The sequence below is a fragment of the Mustela nigripes genome, chromosome 4 (assembly GCF_022355385.1).
Source record: "Mustela nigripes isolate SB6536 chromosome 4, MUSNIG.SB6536, whole genome shotgun sequence".
Lineage (NCBI taxonomy): Eukaryota > Metazoa > Chordata > Mammalia > Carnivora > Mustelidae > Mustela > Mustela nigripes.
The window spans coordinates 3,543,438-3,567,370 of record NC_081560.1 but is presented as its reverse complement, the minus strand read 5'-3'; the positions used below and the strand labels follow the sequence as shown (position 1 = coordinate 3,567,370).

Sequence of the window (23,933 nt, the reverse complement as noted above, 5' to 3'; positions counted from 1 at the left end):
CTAACCCTACACCTAAAGGAGCTGGAGAAAGAACAAGAAAGAAACCCTAAGCCCAGCAGGAGAAGAGAAATCATAAAGATCAGAGCAGAAATCAATGAAATAGAAACCAAAAAAAACAATCGAACAAATCAACGAAAGTAGGAGCTGGTTCTTTGAAAGAATTAATAAAATTGATAAACCCCTGGCCCGACTTTTCAAAAAGAATAGCCCATTTTTTTAACATAGGTTTGTGTTTATAAAAATAGGGATGTTCCATGGAATTCTGGAAAAAAAATCTTGATGATGGGGGAAAAAATGGAGCTTATAACAGACGTTTTAATGTGCCTTAAAGGAGTAGATTTAGGAAATTTAAGTTAATAAAAGTCAGTTTCCAACTTAAATGTGTTTATTAACCTCATTGATTTTTTAATTCAAGACCAAGTTTTTTCTTATTGCATTAAATAAGCAGTGAGTCTAAAATAGAGGCGCTGAGGACTTTTTAATGAAATCAATTTTTGAAAGTAATGCTCTTTTTTTTTCTTTCTTGCAATTCTGCCTGCTTGTCTGCCGAATTGCATATATTCTGACAAGGTGGGAGAGATATTTTGCAAACGTGCAAAATCCAAGCGTCTGTGAGATAAGCCACAGGGAGGGTGGCATCTTGGCTTGGATTATATCTTCGGTTTCTGCCTTGTCAGTCCCCTCTCGGCCACTGCCATCTTCCTGAGATGAGCCCTCCACGTCTCAGTTCAGGGGTGAAACAGCTGAAAATGTCCCGCAAAGGCCCACTCTCCTCCATTCTATTTTGATTTCCAACTGCTCAAATAACCTCTATTTAAATGAGGAAGATGGGCCTTGTGCATTCCCCAAAACTTCTTACCCTCTGGAAAACCCTTGGTGAGTCTCTGAATCGGCAAACCATTCCCCAGGAGAAAGCAGACCTTCAGGGGAATCTTTGAGGCCACCTTGGTGCCATTTAGAATAAAGGACTCAGGTACATTGTTATTCCCAGACTGGAGCGTGTGTCAGTCACAGTGACCTGGGCGACTGATTAAAATACAGGTTGTGAGCCTGAGCCCCAGGTTCTTGATTTAGTTCGTTTGGGTTGGTGTACATATTTCTTATTTTTAACAAATTCCTAGGTGATCCCTGTGCCGCCGGTCTAGAGATAGTTCTTCGAGTGGATTGAAAATGCCACTTAGCACTCATCCAATAAATAACTAGGGCATTCTTATGAACACATTAGTGATCTAGTACTCTCCAAGAGCCTTTTTCTAATGAAACCAGCAGGACTATAAATGTACCAGAATGAGCAAGAAATTGAGAAAAATGCATTTATTCCCAAAAGGAAGTCATTTTCAATCTGGCCATGTAATTTATAACATTAGTCTTCATTCACTGTAAGGAGTATCGACTCTCATCTGTAGGAAAGCAGGGACTGTGTTCATTTTAGTCCATCACTTTGTCCCTAGCACACAGCACGGTGATTGGCACCTAGCCTGCGTTCGAATATTTACTGAGTAAGTAGGTGAATTGCTTTCAGTAAAGACTGTCATTAGCTCTACCATTCTGCATGCCTGCATTTGGTTTTTGTTTTAGTGAGCTAATGAGACCTCCAGCGTATGCTGTAACAATTCATTTCAGTTTGACGCTCATGCAACAAGCGTTTGTTCCAAGATCCATGTTTGGCGGATGCACAGCTGGTCAGCTATGATGGAGCTGATTCGCACGGGCTCGGCTCGGTGGCTCTGCTCTCTGCTCCCTGATTACCGGATGTGGCTTGAAACTGTGGGCTGGGTTCAGGTCTCTCCAAGGGCACTTGTTCTAGAGGCCACGCCAATGTGGCAGCTGCCACCCAGGAGGTGTCCTCATATGATGGGGTCACCCGCGTGCAAGAGGTCGGGCAGTTGGGACAGGTGCCTTGAAGCCTCTGCCTGTATCACATCCATTCACATTCCAGCGGCCAAGGGAAGTCACTCAGGAAGTCCATGGGGCGGTTTCGGATGCCTTATTTGAAGGGTTAGGGAATAAAAAAATATTTGCCGAACAACATTCCAATCTGTTAGTTTTGAACATGGAAATAATGTTTTCCTTTTTTTTTTTTTTTAAATAAAGATTTATTTATTCCTTGAGAGAGAGGGAGAGAGAGAGTGCACGTGCACATGGGCGAGCTGGGGGAGAGGCAGGGGAAGAGAATCTCAAGCAGATTCTGGGCTGAGAGCAGGGCCTGACACGGGCTTGATCCCACAACCCCAAGATCATGAGCTGAGCTGAAAACCAAGAGTTAGGTGCTTCACGGACTGAGTCACCAGGCGCTCCTGGAAATAATGACTTCTTATCTAGAACCTCGTGGTTGGGAAATGTAGTGGTGCTCTCGGAAGAGGCCGCTTGTACTCAGGGCTGCGCCACCACACGCCTGAAGGAGCCGGTGGTCTTCTTGGAGCTGCTCCCTCTCGGCCACCGCTGACCCTTGTGTTTCTTTTCACTCAAGCCCTGGTTGTTTGCAAATGACTTTTGACAGATGCTTCTCCAGGCGGTTCCTCGACTCAAAGAATGGTCTTAAATCTGGTAATTTGGGGCGCGGGGTAGGATGGTGAGGGTCGTGATTCTGTGAGAGAGGTTTCCAGATTCCTGCCAGCAGGCGTCCAGGCGGCAGGTGGCACTTGTCTGGCCCTGGCCTGCCTCACCGGGGCTGCTGGCCTGGACCCTCCGAGGCACACACGGGGCCTCTGTGTGGCTCCTCTCATCCCTCTTTGCATCTTGCCGCCAAATGTGACGTGTGGACCCGGAGGCCCGTTCACTGCTGGCCTGACTTCCTTTTGCCCTGGCTCACTCACCAGCCCCGTCTTTCTAGGGGGGATTACATCAGGGTCACACTCAGCCTCCCTCAGCGTTAGTCCTCTTGTACATTCTAGGAGCACCCTGGGCCCCCTTCCATTTTATAACTGGAATCATTGTTAGTGGAGTCCGATTTTCTTTATTTTTCTGTAACTATTTCCACTAGCCTGCGCGTGGGTATGATCTACGAGGCAGGATTAAGTAACTCAGTCTCAGCTCTGTGTCCACTCTCCAGAGAAGACCCTGCATTGGAATGACCCTGTTTCTTCCTATCCTTTCCTAGTCCAGTTGTTGTTTTCAAGTGAAAACCTAAAACCCTTCTTGGGTGACACGATGTGAAATAGTAACAGTAACAATAATAATAAAATAAGTTCCAGAAGCCCCGTGTGAAGGTCGGGGCCCTGAACGTCCTTGCCCGTGTCACGTGTCATTCCGAATTCCAGAATTCGCCGTCGGTCACGCGAGAGCAGGGATAAGAGCTTTCTCTTCCAGAACACAGTCATCACCTCTGTTGGCTAAAGCAGGAGGCACTGGATCGCAGGGGCTCATTAATGTCACTTTAACATTAAAGGGAAACAGATTTGACTTAATTCCGGAGACTGGAGGGGTGCATGGCTGGAAACGGCGAGGAGCTCTGGGGGCATCTCAGAGCCAAAGTCATGTCCCTTTTGATCTGATATTACCTAATGTATGAAAGACATTTCAGATAACGGCATCGTTCTGTTCAAATGACCGCCAGGAACAAACAGAAACAACAGACTCTCTTCCAGATCGCATGCTCTGAAAATCTGAAGAGCCTTGCTAAAAGCTCACGTAATGAGGGCACGAGAAAAGACGGCGGTTGGTGCCTCCTCCAGGACGGAAAGAGATTGCTTGGATAATTTTGGAGGAGACGTTGCCATTAAAAGCGAGATTTTAGAAGTACGCAGAGAGCAGCAAGGAATTTGCAGGGAAGAAAAAAAACAGTGTTGACAGTGACCCAGAGCGAGGACAGGAATGAAGGACAGAGGGGAAGGAAAGAGAGGAAGAGGAGTGGGAGGGGGGGTGGGCGGGGGCCGGTGTCAGAGGCAAGAGGAGGGACAGCCCCCCAACCGGCTGGAGCAGGTGCTTCCTCTAGGCTGACCCCAGCCTTTGAGTTAAGTCTGCGGCTGTTGCAGGGACCCGGCCATCAGCTTGGCCTCCTCTGCGGACCAACCGCCGGAGTGTGGAGGCACAGGGAGAGGCAGCCTGGTCATCCTTAGTCGGTGTGGCACCAAGTACCAACACACAGGTGGACAATGGCTCTATTAAAATGCAAATAAAAGTGCCACGGGGAGATTCACAGCGCACTTTATTAATTATAGAGTCAGACCTTTTGTTGGGTCAAAATAAATGTTTCTCTCTACAACAGTAATTGTTAAGTACCAACTTGAAAAGCTCAAAAGGAACTCAACGCCTGCCTTCATTTTCTGTTTTTCAAAAGCCGGGACTAAGCAGTCCCTTTTTCTTGTGCTGGACATTTCCTGTTTGTAAAGTTTGTAAAGAAGTCATGTTGCGCGGGCTTCCTGGTTCACAGGCATCTTGCAAAAAAATTTTTTTTCTTAAAGGAAAAAAAAATAGAGATAAATAGAGTCAAGTTGGGAAGAGGCTCTGTCTGTATGCTACTGAGATACTGTTTCATTTCTCCCCTTTGATATGAGCACAAGGTGATAATACCCAGAAGATGCTGGCGTCCAGTGGCTTGGGGAAGTCCTCCCGTTAGCTCAGCGTGTGCTGCTGGTCATTTCCTTTCTCACGTCACAGCATCCGGAAGGAAGCAAATCTCAGATCGGGCTCTGCTCCCCTCCTTTCCCCCACAGAGAAAGAAGACGTGAACTATGGGGTATAATTCTCTGCTAGAAATAAGAAAACCTCTTAGCTAATAAAAGCCATGCTGAGCCTGCGGAACTCAGGATACTTTTGTGTATTTTCACGAGGCTTAGCTTGCACGTGAACCACACAAAGGTCCTTTTATTGTCATTTAAAAAAAAAATGACTGTCCACCCTATTTCGCAGCATTTGCCCAATTCCAAGGACGTGCCATATTTTTTGGTAAATTGGTGCCGGGGGAAAATAAACACACGCCCGCACCTTTGTTTAAAAAATAGGGGGGAACTATCCTTTGCAACTCGGTGGAAAAATGGGTCCGTGGACATGGTTTTAAGCAGTGTGGAGGGATCAATATCTTGACATGAAGTAATCCATGAGATATTTTCAAAAAAAGGAGCTTCCCGTAAGCAGGAGTGGGGTCTGTTTTGATAGAGCGTCTTCACGGTGTTTGGTGATGGGTGAGCCGAGGCGGTTACTGACCCGCGTCCTGAAACGCACCTGTATTTAAGTGCTCATCCGGAAGTTCTGCTGCTCTTCGGAAGCTCTCCCCTATTAAAGGAGGAGGGAGGCTGGGAAAGCTACCGAAGGCAGTCAGTGAGCTAATCACGTATCAGAAACACAAACTGCCGTCGTCGCGATTCTCCGCAACTGCATCTCCTCATGCAGCCCAGAGCGCTGACTGGCTCAGCTGCATTTGTGGCTTCTGAGTCCTGGCACTAAAAATATTAAGTATTGGGGCGTCTGGGGGGCTCAGTGGGTCAAAGCCTCTGCCTTTGGTTCAGGTCATGATTCCAAGAGTCCTGGGATCGAGCCCTGCACTGGGCTCCCTGCTTAGCGGGGAGCCTGCTTCCTCCTCTCTCTCTCTGCCTGCCTCTCTGCCTGCTTGTGATCTCTGTCTGTCAAATAAATAAATAAAAACTTTAAAAACATATTAAATATTAAAAATACACTGCCCTTGGTAAAGAAATGCTTCAGACACACGTGAAATGTGTGCCATCACGCATGTGTGTATTTACGCTCTGAGTCTAGAACGGTCTTGAGGGTGACTGGTGGCGAGCAAGGTGGAGGACAGTAGAGACCTTGGGGAGGGAGGTAGCGGGCCCTCCGGCTGGAGGACGCCTGAAAAGGGCCTGAACCTGCCCGCGATGGTTCTGGCGGCCTTCCCACTTGCCTCGGGGCTCCACCTGCTCCTGCTTGGCCCGGAGCCCCTCCTCCCTCCATCCCTGTTTCTCCTGATTCGTGTTTAGGTTTGTTCTCTCTCAGCACAAACGTGCACCTCAGCTCTCCCTTCAGTGGGTCACGAGTCTTTGCGTTTCTTCACTTTATAAATAACTTTAAATAAAAATTGCTTATTATGTTGTCCGAATCATTTAGTTAAGATCCCTGACACTGACCAAATTGTAATTTGAACACCCACACGTTCACTTGAGAATGATTTTTTTTACGATTTTACTTATTTGAGAGAGAGAGAGCAAGCGTGAGAGGGGGGAAGGTGAGAGGGAGAAGCAGGCTCCCCGCTGAGCAGAGAGCCCGGTGCAGGACTCGACCCCAGGGCCCTGGGATTAGGACCTGAGCCGAAGGCAGTCGCTTAGCCACCTGAGCCACCCAGGCGCCCTGAGAATGATTTTTAAAAGCAAGGGCCGCACTTACATCTCTCTGTGAGTGTGCACAGTTCTCTAAAGCATCGGGTATGATACGTAAGCTATTTCTGTATAAATACTCTATTTTGTATAAAATGTTAGTACAAGGAGTGTCTAATGCCATTTCTTACGCTTCCTGTGAAAACATACATGCAAATGTCTTATGTATGTTACGTAAGTAAGACCCCACCAGCATCTATATTTAGTGATGTGTCAGGGCCAGATGCCGCAGGGAGCAGCAGGAGCTTCCCTTTCAAGTCGGGCAGGGAAAGGCAGCTTCCTCCCATCAAAAGCACAGCTGGGGCGGGGGAGGGGGATGCCAGCAAGGTTTCCTATTTATCTAAATGTGATGACTTTTAAAGTGTCATTTTGTGGCTCTTGTAATTGCTGCCTCTGTCTTCAAAGTAAAGAGGGCTGGTGAAGATCTGTGCCCCCGCCCCGACCTGTAGGCGGGACATCTGCCTGTGCGGGAGGCCTTTTGCTGCTTCAGCCTCTTCAGCCTCTTGGCTATTGGGAGATTGGTTTTCTTTGTTTTCATGGTTGCCTAAAAGTCTTTAAACCACTTTAAAATCGCACTTTTCTTCATAGTGGAGGGAAGCCATCGTGCATTCAACAGAGGATGAGTGTGGCAATATGTTTTAATTAAAACAAGACTACCCACTGGGCTGAGACTTGGGGAGAGTGTGGAAGGGACTGGAACTTAAGTCCTCCCAGGAGGCTTATGCACCAGCATCCGGCTTCTCCAAGTTAGGGACACTGGTGGGAAGAGGCAATTCTGGACCAGGCAGGGGCTTTCTTGGGGATATCCGGTCTTGGGCAGTGATGCCAGGAGATCGCCTTGGATTCAGACCCAGCAAAGGCTGGTGAGACCGCAGTATGGCCTTCCGAGTGGCCATGGCCTCGCCTTTTTATTTTTTTTAAACCTAAATCAAATAGTCATGGAAACCTAGATGGAGCAGGAGGGGTCCTCCCTGTGTCCGGGAAGAAGGTGAAGTTGAAGACGCCCGCTTTGACCCAGCTGTGGAAGGAACAGCCGAGTGGGCAGATGCGAGCTTTCCACCTGTCCCTTCCTGGAGTTGCATGTCCTAGCTTCTGCGGAGAGCAAGTCGGGACAGATCTGTCCAGGCCGGAGGGTCCGAGAACAAGAGGGAAGGGCTGTGGGTGGGATCCAGAGGAGAAGGAAGCGTCCCCAAGAGCCCTAAGGAAGTCGGGGGATCGGACTGGCGGTGGAGATCCAGGGAGCGGTTCCCGCAGGCCCGAAGGAGCGATGCACCCGGGGACAGGGCGGAGAGAAGGCCGCCTGCGCCGAGTGGGTGCCAGGCGCCCAGGCATGCCGGGGACCCTCCACACAGGGGCGCTGGAGCACGTCTTACTGCAGCAAGATGCGCGAATGCGCCCCGAGCCCGGCGCCCTGTTTGCTGTGGCTTCTCCGCGCCCCATCCTCTCGGTCCGGGCCGAGGGGCGGAGCCAGCTTTGGAGAAGTTGCGGGCATCCCAGAGGCTCGGCCTCTGCCTCTGTTTACTGAAAACGAGCCGGGAGCCCACGGCGGCCACAGAAGGGTTGGGATGGGCAGGGAGGAGCGCCTGCGAGGCCTCCGCCGGGCCTTGCCTGCTTGCCTTCCGCGACCTGTGCTTTCCCCTCGTTCCGAGCCCCGGGGAAGGAAAACGAAGCTGTTTTCGGAGCCGCGCTGGCCTGGGGAGCAGGGAGGGCTCCTCAGGCAGCGGGCGTCCGAGCCATCTCCGCGCAGCCCGCGGCTGCTCTCCCTCGCCCCACTTAGCACCCCGAGGCCCGAAGGGTCTTGGCTGTTGTTGCAAGTTAGGCAAGAAAAGCCGGAGGGGCCCCGGGGGGGGGGCGCGGGGAAGGGGGCGAGGCTGCCGCGGCGCGGGGTGCGAGCGTGTGGACGCGGCGCGCCGAGGATGGGCGCCCTCGGGGCTCTGCCCCGCCTCTAGGACCCCCGGAGCCCGCCGCGTGTTCGGCCTGTGCCGCGCTCCCTTCCCGCGCCGCGGGGGGTGCGACCTCCCGCGGGGCCCGAGCACCCCCCCCCCCCCGCCGCCCGCCCCCCGCCGCCCCGGCGCCATTACCGGGCCGCGCCGAGGGGCCGGTGGGGAGGGGGAGGAGGCGCCGCGCGAGGGGCCGGGCCGGGGCGGGGAGGGGAGCGCGGAGCGCCGCGCTGGCTCCTCGCCGGTCTCTAGGTGGTGCCAGTCCTGGGGCCTAGGCGTCTTCCCTCCCCGTATGTTTGCGGGGGGTTTCTCCTTCCTCCGGCGCCGTCGCCGAGGCCGTCCGCGGCCGCGCAGAGTTGAAACGCGCGGAGGGCGCGAGGCGGCGCGCACAGCCCGACCCCCGCTCCGCGAGCCGCCGGGGGAGGGGGCGGAGGAGCCGAGCCCGGCAGCCGCCCGGCGGCGACTTGCGAGTGGCGCGCGCGAGCGGCGCGGCCGCCGGCTTCCCCTTCTCCTGCGGCTTCTTCCCTCTCCCCCGGAGGCGGCGGGGAGCGGGCGCCCGCGAGGGGCAGGCGGAGCCCGGGACGCCCCCCGAGGCGGCGGGCCAGGGCGCGGGCACCGATGGCTTCGCTGTACCAGAGGTTCACGGGCAAGATCAACACCTCGCGGTCCTTCCCGGCGCCCCCGGAGGCCAGCCGCCTGCTGGGCGGCCAGGGGCCGGAGGAGGACGGCGCGGGGCCCAAGCCCCTCGGAGCCCCGGCGCCCGCGGCGGCGGCCCGGGAGCGCGGCGGCGGCGGCGGCGGCGCGGGTGGCCGGCCCCGGTTCCAGTACCAGGCGCGGAGCGACGGTGACGACGAGGACGTAAGAGCATCTTGGTGGGTGGGGGGCGGCGCGGGGCACGGGGCCGAGCGCTCGGGAGACGCGCCCGCTCCGCATCGGAGGGTCGGGGTCGCCCTCCCGCCTCCCCTCCCCTCCTCTGCCTCCCCGGAGCGCCGCGGACTCGCTGCTCAGCGCCCATCTCGGGCACCGCTGTCCCGGAGCCGGGCTGGGTCTGCGGGGCCGGGAGTTGGTGGGGTTGCGCTGCTGGGATGTGGGATGGCTGGGGGGTGTCGCCGGGGGTGTGGATGTCTCTGGTTACGGGAAGGTGTGATGCATCCAGAGGGGAGAATTCAGTCTGTGCTCACAACTTGATTTCCCTCCCTCCATCCTTCCGTCCTCGCCCCCCCAGCCCCTCTTTAAGACTGAGGAAGATAAAGCCCCAGGCGTCCCACCTGTCACTGGAATCTGGGCGCCGTGCCCTCCAGAACCCACCCTACCCTGTCCCTTTGCTCACATGGCCTGTACTTCTCACCTCTCGGGACACTTTCCCCTCCAGTGCTGATTTCCTTTGGGAAAGGGGTACAAAACACTCACCTTTGAGGCCCAGCTTCCTGTCCCAGGGCCCAGCACAATTTTTGCTGATAGGAGTCAGGCCCTGCCTGTCTCCCACGCCCAGCCTTGGACTAGCAGCTCTACCTTAGACCTGCGTTAGGAGAAAAACTTCTTCGCGAGCATGTTTTCTACTCTCCTTGGGCTGGAAGCCTGGGTTTCAAAGGTTGAATTTGCATATCACCTTAGTAACTGATGACTCAGTTACGACACTGAGATGGATGGGTCCAGCTTCCTCTCTTGATTCCTTCCAGCTATTACAAGGGCCAGCGAGGACCACAGGGAGAAGGAACTGCCTGATGAGCTATCCTCTTCCCGAGAAAAGAGAAAAATGCCAGACAAGCTCTCAGACTGGCAGGCAGAGCTGGCCTGGCTGCTATATTGTCCCTAAAGATATGCAGGGTGTGTTGGCTTGTAGAACCCAGTGCGTGTACCTTTGAGGAGTTTCCTTTCTGGGGGCAGTGGGCACGGGGCCTCACACAAGCCTCTCAGACAGCCGACCCTGACATACCCGGGGCGTTCCATGTTCCTGCACTGAGCAGGCAGTTGTGGTCATTCAAATATGTCTTGCCCTGGGCCACATTGTTTCACCATTTGTTAATAGTCCAAGGTTGGGGTGGGGGTGTTGAGAGCTTTCAGAGGGATGATTCTGGGGGGGGGGGAAGTCACTGAGGTTTTGTTGTTGTTGCTGGTCGTTTTTGTTTTATGAATGGAGGACGTGAAGACTGATGGGGATGACGAAAGTTTGTGTGTGTGCACACATACAGACACACACCCCACAGCCTGTGTCAGGTCTTGCATGACATTTTCTTCTTTTCTTTTGGATCCTCTCCCGACTCTCCTGGTTACATAGATAGCGGAGAGATGTCCCTCCCTTCAGTGGGTCAGGTCCTAAGGGAAATGCATGCACTCTTCAGACGTTTGGTTCAAGAAACTGGAAGTCTTTGAGGAGGGGTTTTACTGGGGTTGGGGCACATTCTGGAGGATTAAAATACTGAGAATCTTGGAGAAGACAATTGAACTGCAATGCAGACAGAAATGATGCACTTTTTCCTTAAGTCTGACTTAAAACTGTGGAATTGTGTTTGTTATGCTTGGAGAACAATGCAGTTTCCATGTCCTAGGCTCTAGGTGTCGCTAGGAGAAAGGAAAGGCGACAGTTTCTGAATTTTGTTTCTGTTGATCTCCACCCATCTCTCTCTCTTTATCCCCTTCCATCTTAGTTTGGAGCATATAGTTCCAATTTCTTCTTTTCGGTTTGATATATGCCTAGAACTGTTTCTCAGATAAGCCGAGGGTTGAACTGAGGAACGAATTAGGGATCTGACATTTGCAAATGATTTCTGCTGATTTGACTCTGACATCAGTGTTTTTTCCTGAAAAAATACAGAACAGTGTGTGTGTGAGAAAGAGATAGAGAGAAAGAGATGTAGGTGTGGGTATAAACATAGTGTACATGCATATGGTGTCCTTATGAAATGCATACAAATATGTATGTATTTAAAAGGTCCAATGAAATCAATGACGGAGGTTAATGTGCATCAACTTCTTGAAAACTTTTGTGTGCTTGTCTCAGCAATGGCTGTTCAAAATTGGAAAAGTTATGTCTAAAATTTAGAAAAGATAAATGTACATATTAAATCACTTTTCCTTCGGGAACCCTAACTGTCTTCTAAGATAACGATTTAAAAAGATGGTAGATTTAAAAGCTGCTTTTCTGATACCGGCTCTTATCAAGAATAGAGAATTTAGAGCCATCATTTTGCTCCCCAAATGTAAGCCAGAAGGTGTGCAGCTAATTAGGAGCGCATCGCTCATTATTCTTTGGTGGTGACGTGACCTTTTCCAGAGTTTGGAAGCTCTGCGTGGGTAGGCGGGAGCTGTCCGAGGTGCTGAAACCTTCTCTGTGCAGCACCCCTCTGTCTGTGCATCCTGCCCCTGGGGCTGGTGGCTTTACTGCCCTTCTGTGGCTTGTCAGTCCAGGAAAGCTGTTCCATGGTACAGAAACAGCTTTCCTGCCTTGGTCACTGAGACAGTGATAAACAGAATGCCTTTAAAATCCAGTGGGCTTTGTGCCTCCTTCCATCCAAGAAGGGGGGGGGGATGATACGTAGTTCTTGACTTCTTTATGTGTGAATGCACACATGCCTGAATATGATGGCAAAGAAGTAATTCCCACAAAAATAGAATTTCGTAGTCATGAGATCTAGCAGAGAGAAATAAAATGCTGAGGTTGTACAGTGGGTAATTAACTAGTATTGCATGGCACATCTGCACCAACTGCACATGGAAGGGATCTGCCTTCCCCCTTCCCAAAACCCCAGAAAAGCTTGCTTTGGGTGTGTCAGTTCTATGAAGTTCATCTCTGAAATAGAAATGAAACTAGAATACCTTTTCTACTGGAGTTTCCTCATCAATCTTTTTTTTTTTCCCTTCATCAATCTTAAATTTATTTAAATATAAAGTCAATTACTTGGGCAGCCCCTCTAATGAATCAATAGCTATTTTGATCTTAAATTCATGTGTCAGTTTAAAAATAAGTTGACTCTTAAAGGAAATATTGCTAGAAGTGACTTTTAATAGAATTTAGCAATTTCCAATGGGAATTAGCTGTGACTGATTTTAAAATACGGGACTTTGTGGCTCTTCTGCTTGAGTGGTTCTGTTTTATTTTTTAAAGGACTTCAGAGCCCTTGGGCAGTAGTCTTATTGAGGTTACATTAGCATGTGCCTGTAGTCCTCCTTTTTAGTGACACATGATTTCCTAACAATACAAATGCGACGAAAACAGGATTTTAAATCAGCAAATTGGCCAGAGCAGGCACTGAGCAATGAGCCCCTGCTTGTGATGTCTGCCAGCCCTACAGGGCCAGTTCCACCACCCTGTATCGTCAGCATGATGGCTGTTCTTTAGCAGCAAGCCCGTCTTTCTCTCCACCTTGATTTTTCATTGGAATGATGTCAACATCCTGTGAATTTCTTCTTGGTATCTATCAACCTTAATGTTTTAAGTTGCTTGGCTCCACAGATAATTTTGTTTGCCTTATTACTTTCTTCTGCTCCAATTTTAATTTTTTTATATTTAATTTCCCAAATATATGAGAAAAAGCCTGAAACTTTCAACTGTCTGCTTGGTCCCATTATTGTCATGACCCATTTGACAATCCTGCACGTCCTCCCCTATAGATATCCCAGGGTCGTTTGGGGCTTTGACTTGAGGAGAAAGGTAGAACTCCCATCTCATTCCTCATAATGATAGTGCCTACGAAGTAAGTGCTGTTACATGCTGAGCAGTGAATTTCATTCAGTTTCAGGGAATATGTTGTTGCCTGTACTAATCGTATTATCCCTTAATCTTTCTTTCTCTACTGGTTCTCTCTCCTTCTCTGCCTACAAAGGGAAACAAAGACCGTCTTCACTGCTCTGTATTACCAGCTCTGGCTGCAGTCCTGTTTTATTTTCTTCTGTTACCGTCCACCTTCTCAATCAAGTCATCTACAACAGATTCCACTAACGAGTCAATTACAGCCCTCTCCTCCTCGTCTAGCTCGGTGGCTTGCTGCAGAAATGCATACAGAACGTCATTGCTATTCTCTAAGTAACTTGACATAATGCCCTGTGTGATGTCTCTTTAGTCCTTGTTGTTATACCTTTGGCTCTTGGGGACCACTACTCTACACTTTTAATGTTTGCATCACAAGTCTTTCATGGTGCTGCTGGAACTCATGCCCTCTTTCTTTCTCAAGTTGGCCTCTGAGGTCTCTGTGACATCACTTCCTCCTATGCTTAATGTGGGAGCATGGGAGAACCTACACTCCCACGGTTGGGGTTTCCACTATTCTATTTTTTACCTTTCATACTTTCTTTTTTTTTTTTTATTTTAAAGATTTTATTTATTTATTTGACAGAGAGAAATTACAAGTACACTGAGAGGCAGGCAGAGAGAGAGAGAAGGAAGCAGGCTCCCTGCTGAGCAGAGAGCCCGATGTGGGGCTCTATCCCAGGACCCCGGGATCATGACCTGAGCCGAAGGCAGTGGCCCAACCCACTGAGCCACCCAGGCGCCCCCCTTTCATACTTTCTAAAGATAAGTTAGATCTCAGATAAATTAGAAAGAAGGTGAAGGGAGCCGAGTATATCTGAGATCATCTTTATTAGAAGATGACTAACTAGCTTTGTTCTCTAATATATATCCCCTAGCATTTCTTTTGAAGATATTTTGCTTTTCTCTTTTACTGAATTGTAGACTTGAAAGGACCTTGGTGAGCGCCATCCTGATCTCACTTCCAGGTTTTTGTTCCACATATCAAACAACTAGACGCTAGACTGTTTTTGTGATGATGACAAGATGGATACATGGAATAAGTCCCTAATACTTCCCCCCTTTATGTCTGCTTATTCCAAACATCTTTCCTCCTAATCTTTTTATTTGTCGTGGTAGTATCGCCATTCCTTCCATCTCGAGCGTGGCATACAGGGTGTGAAATCATGTCCAAATAACATTTGCTCAGTATTTGTATTTCTTTTTTGTTCCATTAAATATTTCAGTAGATAAGCTTTGAGGTCCCATTAGGAGTTTAATGCCCTATAAAACGATATCCTAGCACCCTGCTGGATATAGTACTCGTTCTCCTGAAAAGTTGAGTTTTTGTGCTTCAGAACGTATTTTAAATGCATTGGAATCGTTGGCCATGTAAAATAGTCTCTCTGAAGTGCTTTGGTGAAACCAATCATCACTGAAGTCTTGCAAATATAAGTCTATAAAGAACTTGCTGAAATTATCATACATCTATAGCAAGATTGTATATGATTTTGCTTACTCTCTCAGCACAGAGAAGGTAGTCGTAATTAGGAGATTGTCTAGATTGAAGGAAGTCATCCTAGTGACATAAGCAAGGTCAGTGCTAGCTGAACGGTGGGTGAAGCCAAACACAGCATCGTAACCACCGTCCGTCTGCACCCACCTTGTATTTTTAAACACCTGTGAGATACACCTCATTCTGCCTCCGTAGTTACCTTGGCTAGGGAAGAAAAGCCCAGCTACCAAAGAGCTCATCTGCTGGCTTGAAAAATTAATAAGGATAAAACTAATTACTTTTCAGCTGGATGAGTCAGGTGTCAACCGTGAATGATAGCAAACAAATATCAGTGTGTTAACAAGCCTTTGGTCTCTAGAGCCAGTCCCAAAAGTATGTGTTTGCTTAAAGCCCAAGTTGTTTGTGGAAAGTGAATATTATGCCTTCTCCATGGGTTTGAGTCCTGAGTAGCAGTAAAATATGTTGAGGTGGGCACGGAAGCCTACCTTATTTGGTATGCCTTTTTTTTCTCCAGTGTTGCCAGCACACACTTTTAAGTAATTTACTTGTATATGTTACCAGTGGATTTAAGGAGGTCTGAAGAATTAGAATAACACAATATTAATTTATATTTTTGACAATGGAACCAGCCCATTTATCCCCATGAGATTAATACTCGAATGTCACTGTGTAGACAAGAATTTTTCTAGATGCTAGCTATGGATGTTTTTTCTTCATAAAATAGAGCTTTTTAATTTTGTACCTAAAGCTCTTTCTTCTGTAGAGTCAGAATGATTAATGAGTTTAATTTTTGCAAGCAACTGGCAGGAGTTGCTGAGTAAGATGTACACGCTGATTGTATATAACCCCGTTCCTTTTAATTACTCTGACGATAACAATGCATTTATCAACTGCATGCGGAATGCTTCTCGGCAATATACAATATTGATCCCTTTTGTGAAGTGCTGCCTATAAAATAATGTGTACAGTAATCCCCTCAAAATTAAATTCTGCTTAATAAATTTAGTGTTAAGGGCACTAACTGCCTATTGCCATGGTATCCTTTGCTTTGCTTTCATGTTAAGCACGTGGGCTTGGTTTTTTGTGTACAAGTCAAATGGGAAATAAAAGGGGGTTGGTTGGGAGAGAGAAAACCACTCAGACTTTCTGGTTAATGACTTTCGGGACATTTATCTTTAGAATGATCTAGCGTTGTGAAATCATCTGAAATAGAACATTTTAAAATTTGATAACCTCTAATTTTACAAATGAGAAGACTACAAGTAATTATGTGACTAGTATTTGGCAAATCACTTGTGTTCTATGGACCCCAGAGGAACTCAGCCTTCCATTCCCTCCTGTGTTCCTCTCAGTATACTCTGCAGCACCCTAATTGAGTGGAGGAATTAACTTAATTATATCACTGAGTTTAAAAAGTATGAACATTATGATATCTAACAGCCTCAATTAATTTGGTTCCAAATGGATGCACTAATTGCCACAGGGAAAAACAATTTGGCCACAGTAGTGTAAGACTTTGCCCTGACTTGGTTTCCCCAATAGTTGTATTTATTCTCCCCCCACCATGTCTTATTTGCTGCTTTTCCAGCAGCAGCCAGATCTATCTGGAGCATAGGACGTGTTCGGTTTTGCCCCATGAGCGAGGAAGAAAGAGATAGAGATATAAGTCTACGGGAAGACTAGAAGCCAGTAAGATCTATGAGGCGCAGATGGCAGAATTCCAGGTGCTGAAAATGCTGCGTCCCGGAGTCAGAGCACCTTGGGGGGCGGTGATGCTGGCAGCAGGTACTGGGGACAGACGCCTCGCACCAGCACAGGGCAGGGGTCAGAACTCGTAGGGATGCCAGGAAGAGGGGCTCCTGTAGCTATAGGTGTAATGTTCTCAGGGCCTAAAATGGGGCCGAACTTGAGAAACGACCAGCTCCCTTTCACTCATCTCACATACGTACATAAACGGCTTGAAGGCATTAGGATCGTTCCAGCAATATGTCACGTAGTAGGGAAACACACTCACACACACACACTTTTTTTTTTTTTTTTTTTTTTTTTAAATTCAGAAGGAACTTGGATCTTCTGGGGCATCACAGTCATTGTAAAAACAAAACAAAACAAAATAGTATGTAAACTTCCTAAAGGGCTCTGATTTTACTTAATATCAACTTGTACCTTAGATAGTTTTGGGTCAACCTTAATGTGCTTCTGTTAAAAAAAAAAGGGGAGGGTGGGGACAAGGGGATATAGGTGTCTTCCCCAATTTGGAGTTGAGAAGACCAAGTAATTTTTTTTACCTCCTGTTGCTGGCTGTCTGGGAAGATTCATTTTACAGACAGAACCACTGGGATCTACCCAGCAGCTTTCATGGAGCATTGGGAAATGCTCCATGTGGTGTGTGGTGTGTCCTTGTGGTGTGGTCCTTGATATGTTTCTATAATTGTGTGTCCACTGTGCTTTATACATTGTATCCCTGATGTACTTAAGGTGGCATCAGCCCGGGGGAGGGGATGGGAAGCGAGTAAGTAAGCAGCGTTTGGGAGGAACCACAGATAAGGGGCCCCATATAAGGAGAGGAGGGGGTACAGCAGAAATGAAAGGAGGGAAACCTCCAGCGTCCAGTCTCCTTAATCACTTCCCTAGTGCACTCAATTTTCCAAAATTCATTCTAACCTTTCATATGCCTCATGCAACCCCCCCCCAAAAAATAAAAACCAAAAAATATGAGAAACCGTGATAAAAGTCTTGAGGGGTGAAGTTATCTCATCTCTCTGTGAGACCTGTTAGAGTTGCAGGTGTGCATGGCCCCACAAGGGACCCCGCCGCGGTGTGAAGGGCTCCAATTGCTAGAGATGCATTCCTTCCCTAATTGTTTTAATGCAATTCATAAAAAGATGCAGCAGAAGTTAAATGATACAGAAGTTCAAAATGATACAAAGTATCAATTTCAAAACCACATCTGAGAGTGCGTGTATGTATTCTTATGTATATTCCGCTCATAAGAGAGCAAATGGGTAAGTGGAATTATTCATGCCGAGGCAGATTGCTGTATGAACTGGCAGCAGAAAGCGTTGGTAAAGGAAAGCAGAGGAACTCTTAGGAATTAGAACCAACGGGCCCATAATCATCTGGCTTCGGCTCAATGTTGTATCTGTGGGTAGAAATGTGCATGATGGTTGGGGCGCCTGGGCGGCTCAGTGGTTTAAGCCTCCACCTTCGCCTCAGATCATGGTCTCAAGGTCTTGGGATTGAGTCCTGCATCAGGCTCTCTGCTCAGCAGGGAGCCTGCTTCCCACCACCCCACCCCCACCCGCCTCTCTGCCTGCTTGTGATCTCAATCTCTCTGTCAAATAAATAAATAAAATCTTAAAAGAAAGAAAGAAAGAAAGAAATGTACATGATGGGAACTCCAGGGATCTTCCAGATCCTTCATCTGAGGTCCTGGTCAACTGTGGCCACAGGTGACAGTCATCTGTATAGGCTTTTCTGTGCACAGTAATTGTTCAAATCTCAGATGCTTGGCAATCGTTAGAGCCGCTGGATCCTTTTGCCCTAATTTCTCAGCTTTAGCCATTAGGCAGTCAGTGACAGGAGGGATACACTTGGCAATCAAACAGTCTGTCATCGACTGTCCTGAGGTTTGGGTCAATGGAACGGTTGATAAAGCTGGCATCGGCCAGGCCGTGGTGAGGTGGGCGCGGCTGTGTTACGTTGCAAGAATAAGCGGGAAGGGCGTCGAGGGATTTCTCTTCCCTTGATTGCACGTAGCTTTCTTTCCTTGGTTTTTGGGTTTTCATCTAACCTTCTCTTTAAGTGTCTGGTCTGAGTCTCAGCATCCGCGTTCCTGGTCAGATACTTCCGTGCTTTCCTTTGCTTCGCTGTGCTCACGCGGCGCTCTTGTTTCTTCCGGAGATGCCTTTCCCAATCTGTGCTTCCCTGTAGCCTCTGCTCACTGGCCTGCATCACTGTAGCTTCTGAGAAAAGACAGAGCTGCCTTCACATCTCTGCAGTTGACAAAGCCATGTGGTCCCTGCCCTCCCTTCTCCTCTGTTCACGCCTCAGCGATGACTTTCCTCTCCACCCACCTTCACCGTCTTCCCGGGAATCTGTACGGGGGGATTGCTGTAGTTTTCTAGGACGCTCGGGCTGCACTGTAGAACCCTGGGCTGCCTCACCAGGTGAGCTCTTAGGTCCTCCTCATGCTCTTCCTAGCTTTTCCCATTTGCAAATGTCCCCTCTCCATGGCCAGGTGGGAGGGAAGTATGAACGGATGGATCCCAAGTGACTGTCCCCTGTTGGCCGCACCCTACGTGAGCCCCCTCCCACACCGGGCCATGCCGCCAACCATGAGAGCCCCTCAGGAGTATGGGCTCAAACAAAGCTGCTGTGCAGGTAACGGTGGAAGGAGGGATAGGAGATGCCCCTGGGCGGGAAGTGGAGGAACCGGGCGGGGAAGTCAGACCGGTGCAGACTTTCTCAAACGGGCCCCGAGGCTAGCTGTTGGAAGGGGGCTGGCTTCTCCCCTGGGTGGGTGTGGGGGGTCTTAGGGCGGCTCTGCAGGTACTTCGGGTCTCGTGGCTCCCCGCCAGCCCCCGCCGGGGGGTCGTGCTCCCCTGTGTCCTTCCAGTGCGGGGCTGTATACGACGTGGGCTGATGAAACGGGAGTGACGGCGTGTGGGCACTTGGCCTAGGAGACCTTGAGAACCGGCCCAGGAGCTGCTGGTCGCTCCTTCCTTCTGCCGCGGAGACCAGCAGGATTTCCGGGAGCATCTGTTCAGCGGGGAAGATAGAAACTGCGGTCTGTGCAGCGCTGCGACGGTCTCACTCCCGCGCCGCCTAGCTGGAGCCCGCAAGGCCGGTGGGGCGTGTGTTAAAGCAGGTGGTCGCGCTGCGTCGTCTCTAGGCCTCGGTTCCGGCCCCAGCTGTGGCAGAGCTGACACTTGCTAAACTCGTCTACGAAGTTTCACTCTGCCTTCGTGTTTCTCACCTATGACGTTTTCATCCTCCAAGACACCGAATTGGAAATTCCTTTGGGGCGGACAACAGATGTCGGGGGGCGTGAGTCTGACTTTATTCGGGGGGGCTAGTGGGACCGGTTCCCTGAAAGACAGGTGCACGTGCTGCTGGTGTGGGGGCGCCGGGCGTGTGGGGTGGGGCCGTAGGAGGGGGCGCCTATGTCTCTGGACAGCCGTGGCGGAAGCCAGCGTCGGCTTGTCCGATGTTGCTCAGGGGGAGAGTCTCTGAGTCGGGGCTCTGGTCTTCGGTGGGAAACTCTTCAAGTCAGAGAAGTGGCAGCTCGCGTGGAGAGGCTTTGACGGTTCCCGGTGCAGAGAGCAGTCTGGTCCCTGGGTTCCTCCTTGGTGTGTGCCGTGCCCTTGCATCTTCGTGATTCAGGACGAGGTTTTTTGCCCCGAGGGAACTGAAGGGTCTTACCACTGGCATAAGAGGAAATGTCAGCCAGAACATCTGACTTTCGCCTCGTATCAGCATTTCCTCCCCGATCAGCCTCCTGCCGATGACCAGTCGATCTCCGTCTTGTGTGTGGGAACATGTCATGGGTTTCTCCTCTTCTTCTTCTTCTTCTTTTTTTCTTTTTTCTAGATCTTTTAGTTCCTCTCCAATTCAGCCCCCAAATGACAGGTTATCTCTTAAAGGAAGAAGGGGACGCCCCGAGAGACGGGGTGCTGTGTGCATGGAAACGGGAGCTGGTGGTGACAAGCAGGGACATCCAGCTCCCTTGCAGGGTGGCTGGCCTTACTGGACACGCAGTCGGTGCTGCTCTCCCTCCTTGCTGTGCTGTGGCTCCCACGGGCTCCTGTTCCCGCAGATACGAGGACAGCACCGAGCACAGTCCCAGTGCTCAGGCGCCGCCTCCCCGTGCTCTTTCCCTCTGCTCCGGCAGGTCTGTTTCCCACGGCTGAGGAGGAAGCCGTCTTGGTCGTGAGGTCTTCTACTGCTCTTGGCGTTGACCACAGTCTCTAAAGCAGGCGGGGACTTTGCCTGGTCATTTCTGGCCCTCGGGGTCGACCACGTCCTCTTACAGACACCATTTTCCTACTGTAACGGACGCCCAGGGAAGGCTTCCCTTCATCATTGCAGCTCGGCTCCCTCTTGCCCATCCGTTTCGTGGTGGGCAAGCCAAGTCCATTGCCGTGTGCCCTGACCTCCCTAGGACGGCTGCTCTCAGCGTCCCCTGCCCCACGTGATGGCCACCGGCCACTGCTCTGCTGGGAAGCCTTCAAGGGCGCCTTGCTTCTCTCGCAGTACAAGCCACGGTTCCTACAAGGACTGAGGGGCCCACAGCAATGTGCCTCCCTGCTCCCACCCTGTGGTCTCCACGCTGGCCGCTCCATCTGCTGGAACGTCCCCCCCAACACGTGTCCTTTAAGGCTTTGCCGAGGCATTGCTTTCTCAGCGCAGTCTCCACTGCCCGCATTATTTAAACTTCCAGTTCACCCTCCCCTCACTCCTGGGGGTCCCCAGACCCTGCTCAAACAGAAGGTATCTATCACCTTCTGGCATATTATAGAATTTTTCTTTCTATGCCTGTTTTATTTTTGAACACCCCCCCACCCCCGCCATCAGAATGTTGGCTGAACTCGTATAAGGATCTTCGGCTGATTTGTTCTTGATGTGTCCGGGCTTCCGGGGCAACGTCTGGCCCGGCCAGGGTTCTCAGTGACCGTTTGCCCAACGGTGAGTGAAATGAACGGGATCCTAACCTGAAAAGTCTCTCTTTGCGTCTGTCTGAATAATCAGGTTCCTTTGATCCTGCTCCCGGAACTCCTTTTGGAATTGAAAGGTTCTAAAATTAGGGCTCTGAACCTGTACGTGGCTGCATACAGCCAGCTGCCAAGAGGTTCTCCTTTTCAGGACTTCATTCGTGACTTGCTTCTGACGACGCTCTTCCTGGTGGTCCATCCAAGTCTACAGTTGAGAAGGTAAAACAGTTATTAGGGAAACAGGAGGCTTTACCCTGGGGGGACCTGCTCAAAATGTCAGTATTCAGCATTTGTACTATTTTGTCTGAATTTAAAAACAAGTGTGAGTCAAGTATACATTCTCTGTGTATGACTGTTCCTGCTGATTTCTGTTGTGGCTATCAGCAAGAGTAGTCGGAGAGAAGGCCCTATTAGAGAAAATGTGGATCTTCGAGAAGAGCGCCCTGTAAATATACGAATATGGTAAATTGTGTCTGGTTAGGAATTTGTATTCCCTGGGGTGCCTCGGTGGCTCAGTTAATTGTCTGCTCAGGTCATGATCCCAGAGTCCTGGGATCAAGCCCCACTTCGGGGTCCCTGCTCAGCGGGGAGCCTGCTTCTCTCTCTCCCACTCCCCCTGCTTATGCTTCCTCTCTCACACTCTCCGTCAAATAAATAAATAAAAATCTTTAAACAACAAAAAAAAGAAATTTGTATTACTGAATTCTCAATTTAAGTGAAAAAAAAAAAAACCAAAAACATAACTCCACATCCAGAGATGTGACCATCTCTCTTTCTGGCAGATAGAAAGTCCAATCGGGAGTCTTTTGAACTATGTGTCATTAGAGCGATGCTAAAGTTCCCAGACCAAAATGCTCAGTTTTTGCCAGAACAAGTATTCCTGGATTCTGTAATCTATTGGAAATTGCGTGGGGCTCTTAGCTGTCTATGTACCCATTTTTATGATAATATAATCAGGACTTATCAGGCAACCAGGAGGTGGCCGAGACAGGCGACCAGACCTGTTTGATCCTGACTTAGTGCTGCCCCCCTAGCTGAGTGGCCTGGCTGGGGACACCCCCCTCCAGCTGCCGACTCCAGGCCACAATGGGACACTTGGATTTGAGTCTCTGTAAATAAACTGCAGGGTGAAGATTGGCGATTTCGTTCCTGTTGTCACACGGGTTTGACGTGCAAATATGCCGGTGAGTGCTCGCGGATCCTTCCCAAACAGGGCTGAGCTGTTTGACGACAGCGAGGAAGGCACACTGGCCATCCCCTCAGATATGGCCTGTGTCCCAGGCACACTTGGGAGGGGTCACCAGAGACCTGCAGGAGGGCTGCCTCCTTCATCCAAACACAGGCTCATAAGCATGCGTCGTTCTGGAAGTGTTGAGGGAGGCCAGAGTATACGCAATTAGAGCGAGACGACGCAGCAGATAATAAGGAGACGCTGGGCCATGCAGGGTCGGTTCTCTGACCGCGGCGTCCAAGTCGTCAAAGTGCCTCCCAACACTTACGCCCACCAGACTCAGAGAAGCCCATTTTCTGCTATGAGTACTTTAGGAATGGGACTTAATGCACCGAAGTTCCAAGTTCCACATCCAGTGCGATTCCAGGGAGAGGGAAGGGTCTGTGCACGCCCCCACCCGGGTCTCCACCCCCGAGAGAGCCCAGTGAGCTCCGGGTGCCCGCAGAGCAGCTGGCCACTGGAGAAGCAGCCAGGCTAGGGTTCCACCCAGGTAGTCCCCCGCCGTCCCTCCCTTTGTGCCTCAGAGGAGTCCGGGTGTGTGATTTCAGGGGCTGGGCTGGTCCCGGTGCCACCACACTCAGCCTCTCATACGGGAGCGCGGTCATCTGCCTGCTGATCGTGGGGGACAGGAGAATGGCCCAGGGTGAGGAATGAGGTCACAGGGTCTTCGGCAGGAGTCCAGAGGGGGAACCTCTCAGATAAGACATCAGTCAGCTCGGCACGCAGAGGCAGGGTAGAGGCGAGCGTGGCGAGCAGAAGGTGTTCCTCTGGGAAGGTCAGGCCTGTCCCTTTAGTGCCGGCTCTGCTGGCAAATTCCCATTGTGACTGGATCGTAGAAGCCAGACCCCATCTTTGGTTTGGAGATGTGATCTTCCAGCCCTGCCTTCCTGGAGTCCTAGGGTCCCTGATGAGAACCAGCGGGGAAGGAAGAACAGGGGACAGAGCCAGGGGCCCTTCCTTAAAGCAGCCGCACTTCTGAAGTACATACTTGTTTATGCAGGTTCACGAGTGCTGGCATGTTGGTGACGTGAGCTCTTGAGTGACAGCCCGGCTATCCCAGACGCGCAGACAGCAGCAGGGCTGCGTGCGGAGCTGGTGTGACCATTCACAAACACGTTGTGCGTGGAATTCAGTGCAGCACGCGCCGCACATCCCGTCACACCAGGAGGGCTGCATGTCCTTGCTGGTGGCCATGTGCCTAGCTTCCTGGGGGCGTCATCGCAGGCAGGGGACCAGGGCGGGTGGGGCCACCGCTGGGGACTCCGACTGCCCGAGCCTCCGTTCCGACTTTGCCCACCATGTACTCATTGTTGAGCCCCAGTAAGAGAATTCCCTGCTTTTGAACTTCCTTTAATTTATGAAATGGGGCCAAATAATTACAGTGTCGTTCTCACCAGTTTGTTGTGAAGTTTGAGTTCGTACGGGGGACGCACTCAGATGACCACGTGACGTGCCATGAGTGACTGCAGCGGCACGAGGCTGGTCTTGCGGAACGTCGTTGT

The 23,933-nt window shown here is 50.3% G+C and overlaps 1 protein-coding gene across 3 annotated transcripts in view; it reads left to right on the top strand.

Annotated features, from left to right (window-relative positions):
* Window positions 1-23,933, top strand: part of DPP6 (dipeptidyl peptidase like 6) — an 857,378-nt gene that overhangs the window by 206,680 nt on the left and 626,765 nt on the right. The window contains exon 1 of one of the 3 annotated variants that reach the window (XM_059396039.1): window positions 8,476-9,103. The exons of the other annotated variants lie outside the window; for them this stretch is intronic. Within the exon in view, the coding sequence (XP_059252022.1) occupies window positions 8,864-9,103 (240 nt within the window). The 5' untranslated portion in view covers window positions 8,476-8,863. Of the gene's footprint in view, window positions 1-8,475; window positions 9,104-23,933 lie in introns of those variants that run through there. 3 annotated transcript variants of the gene reach the window in all.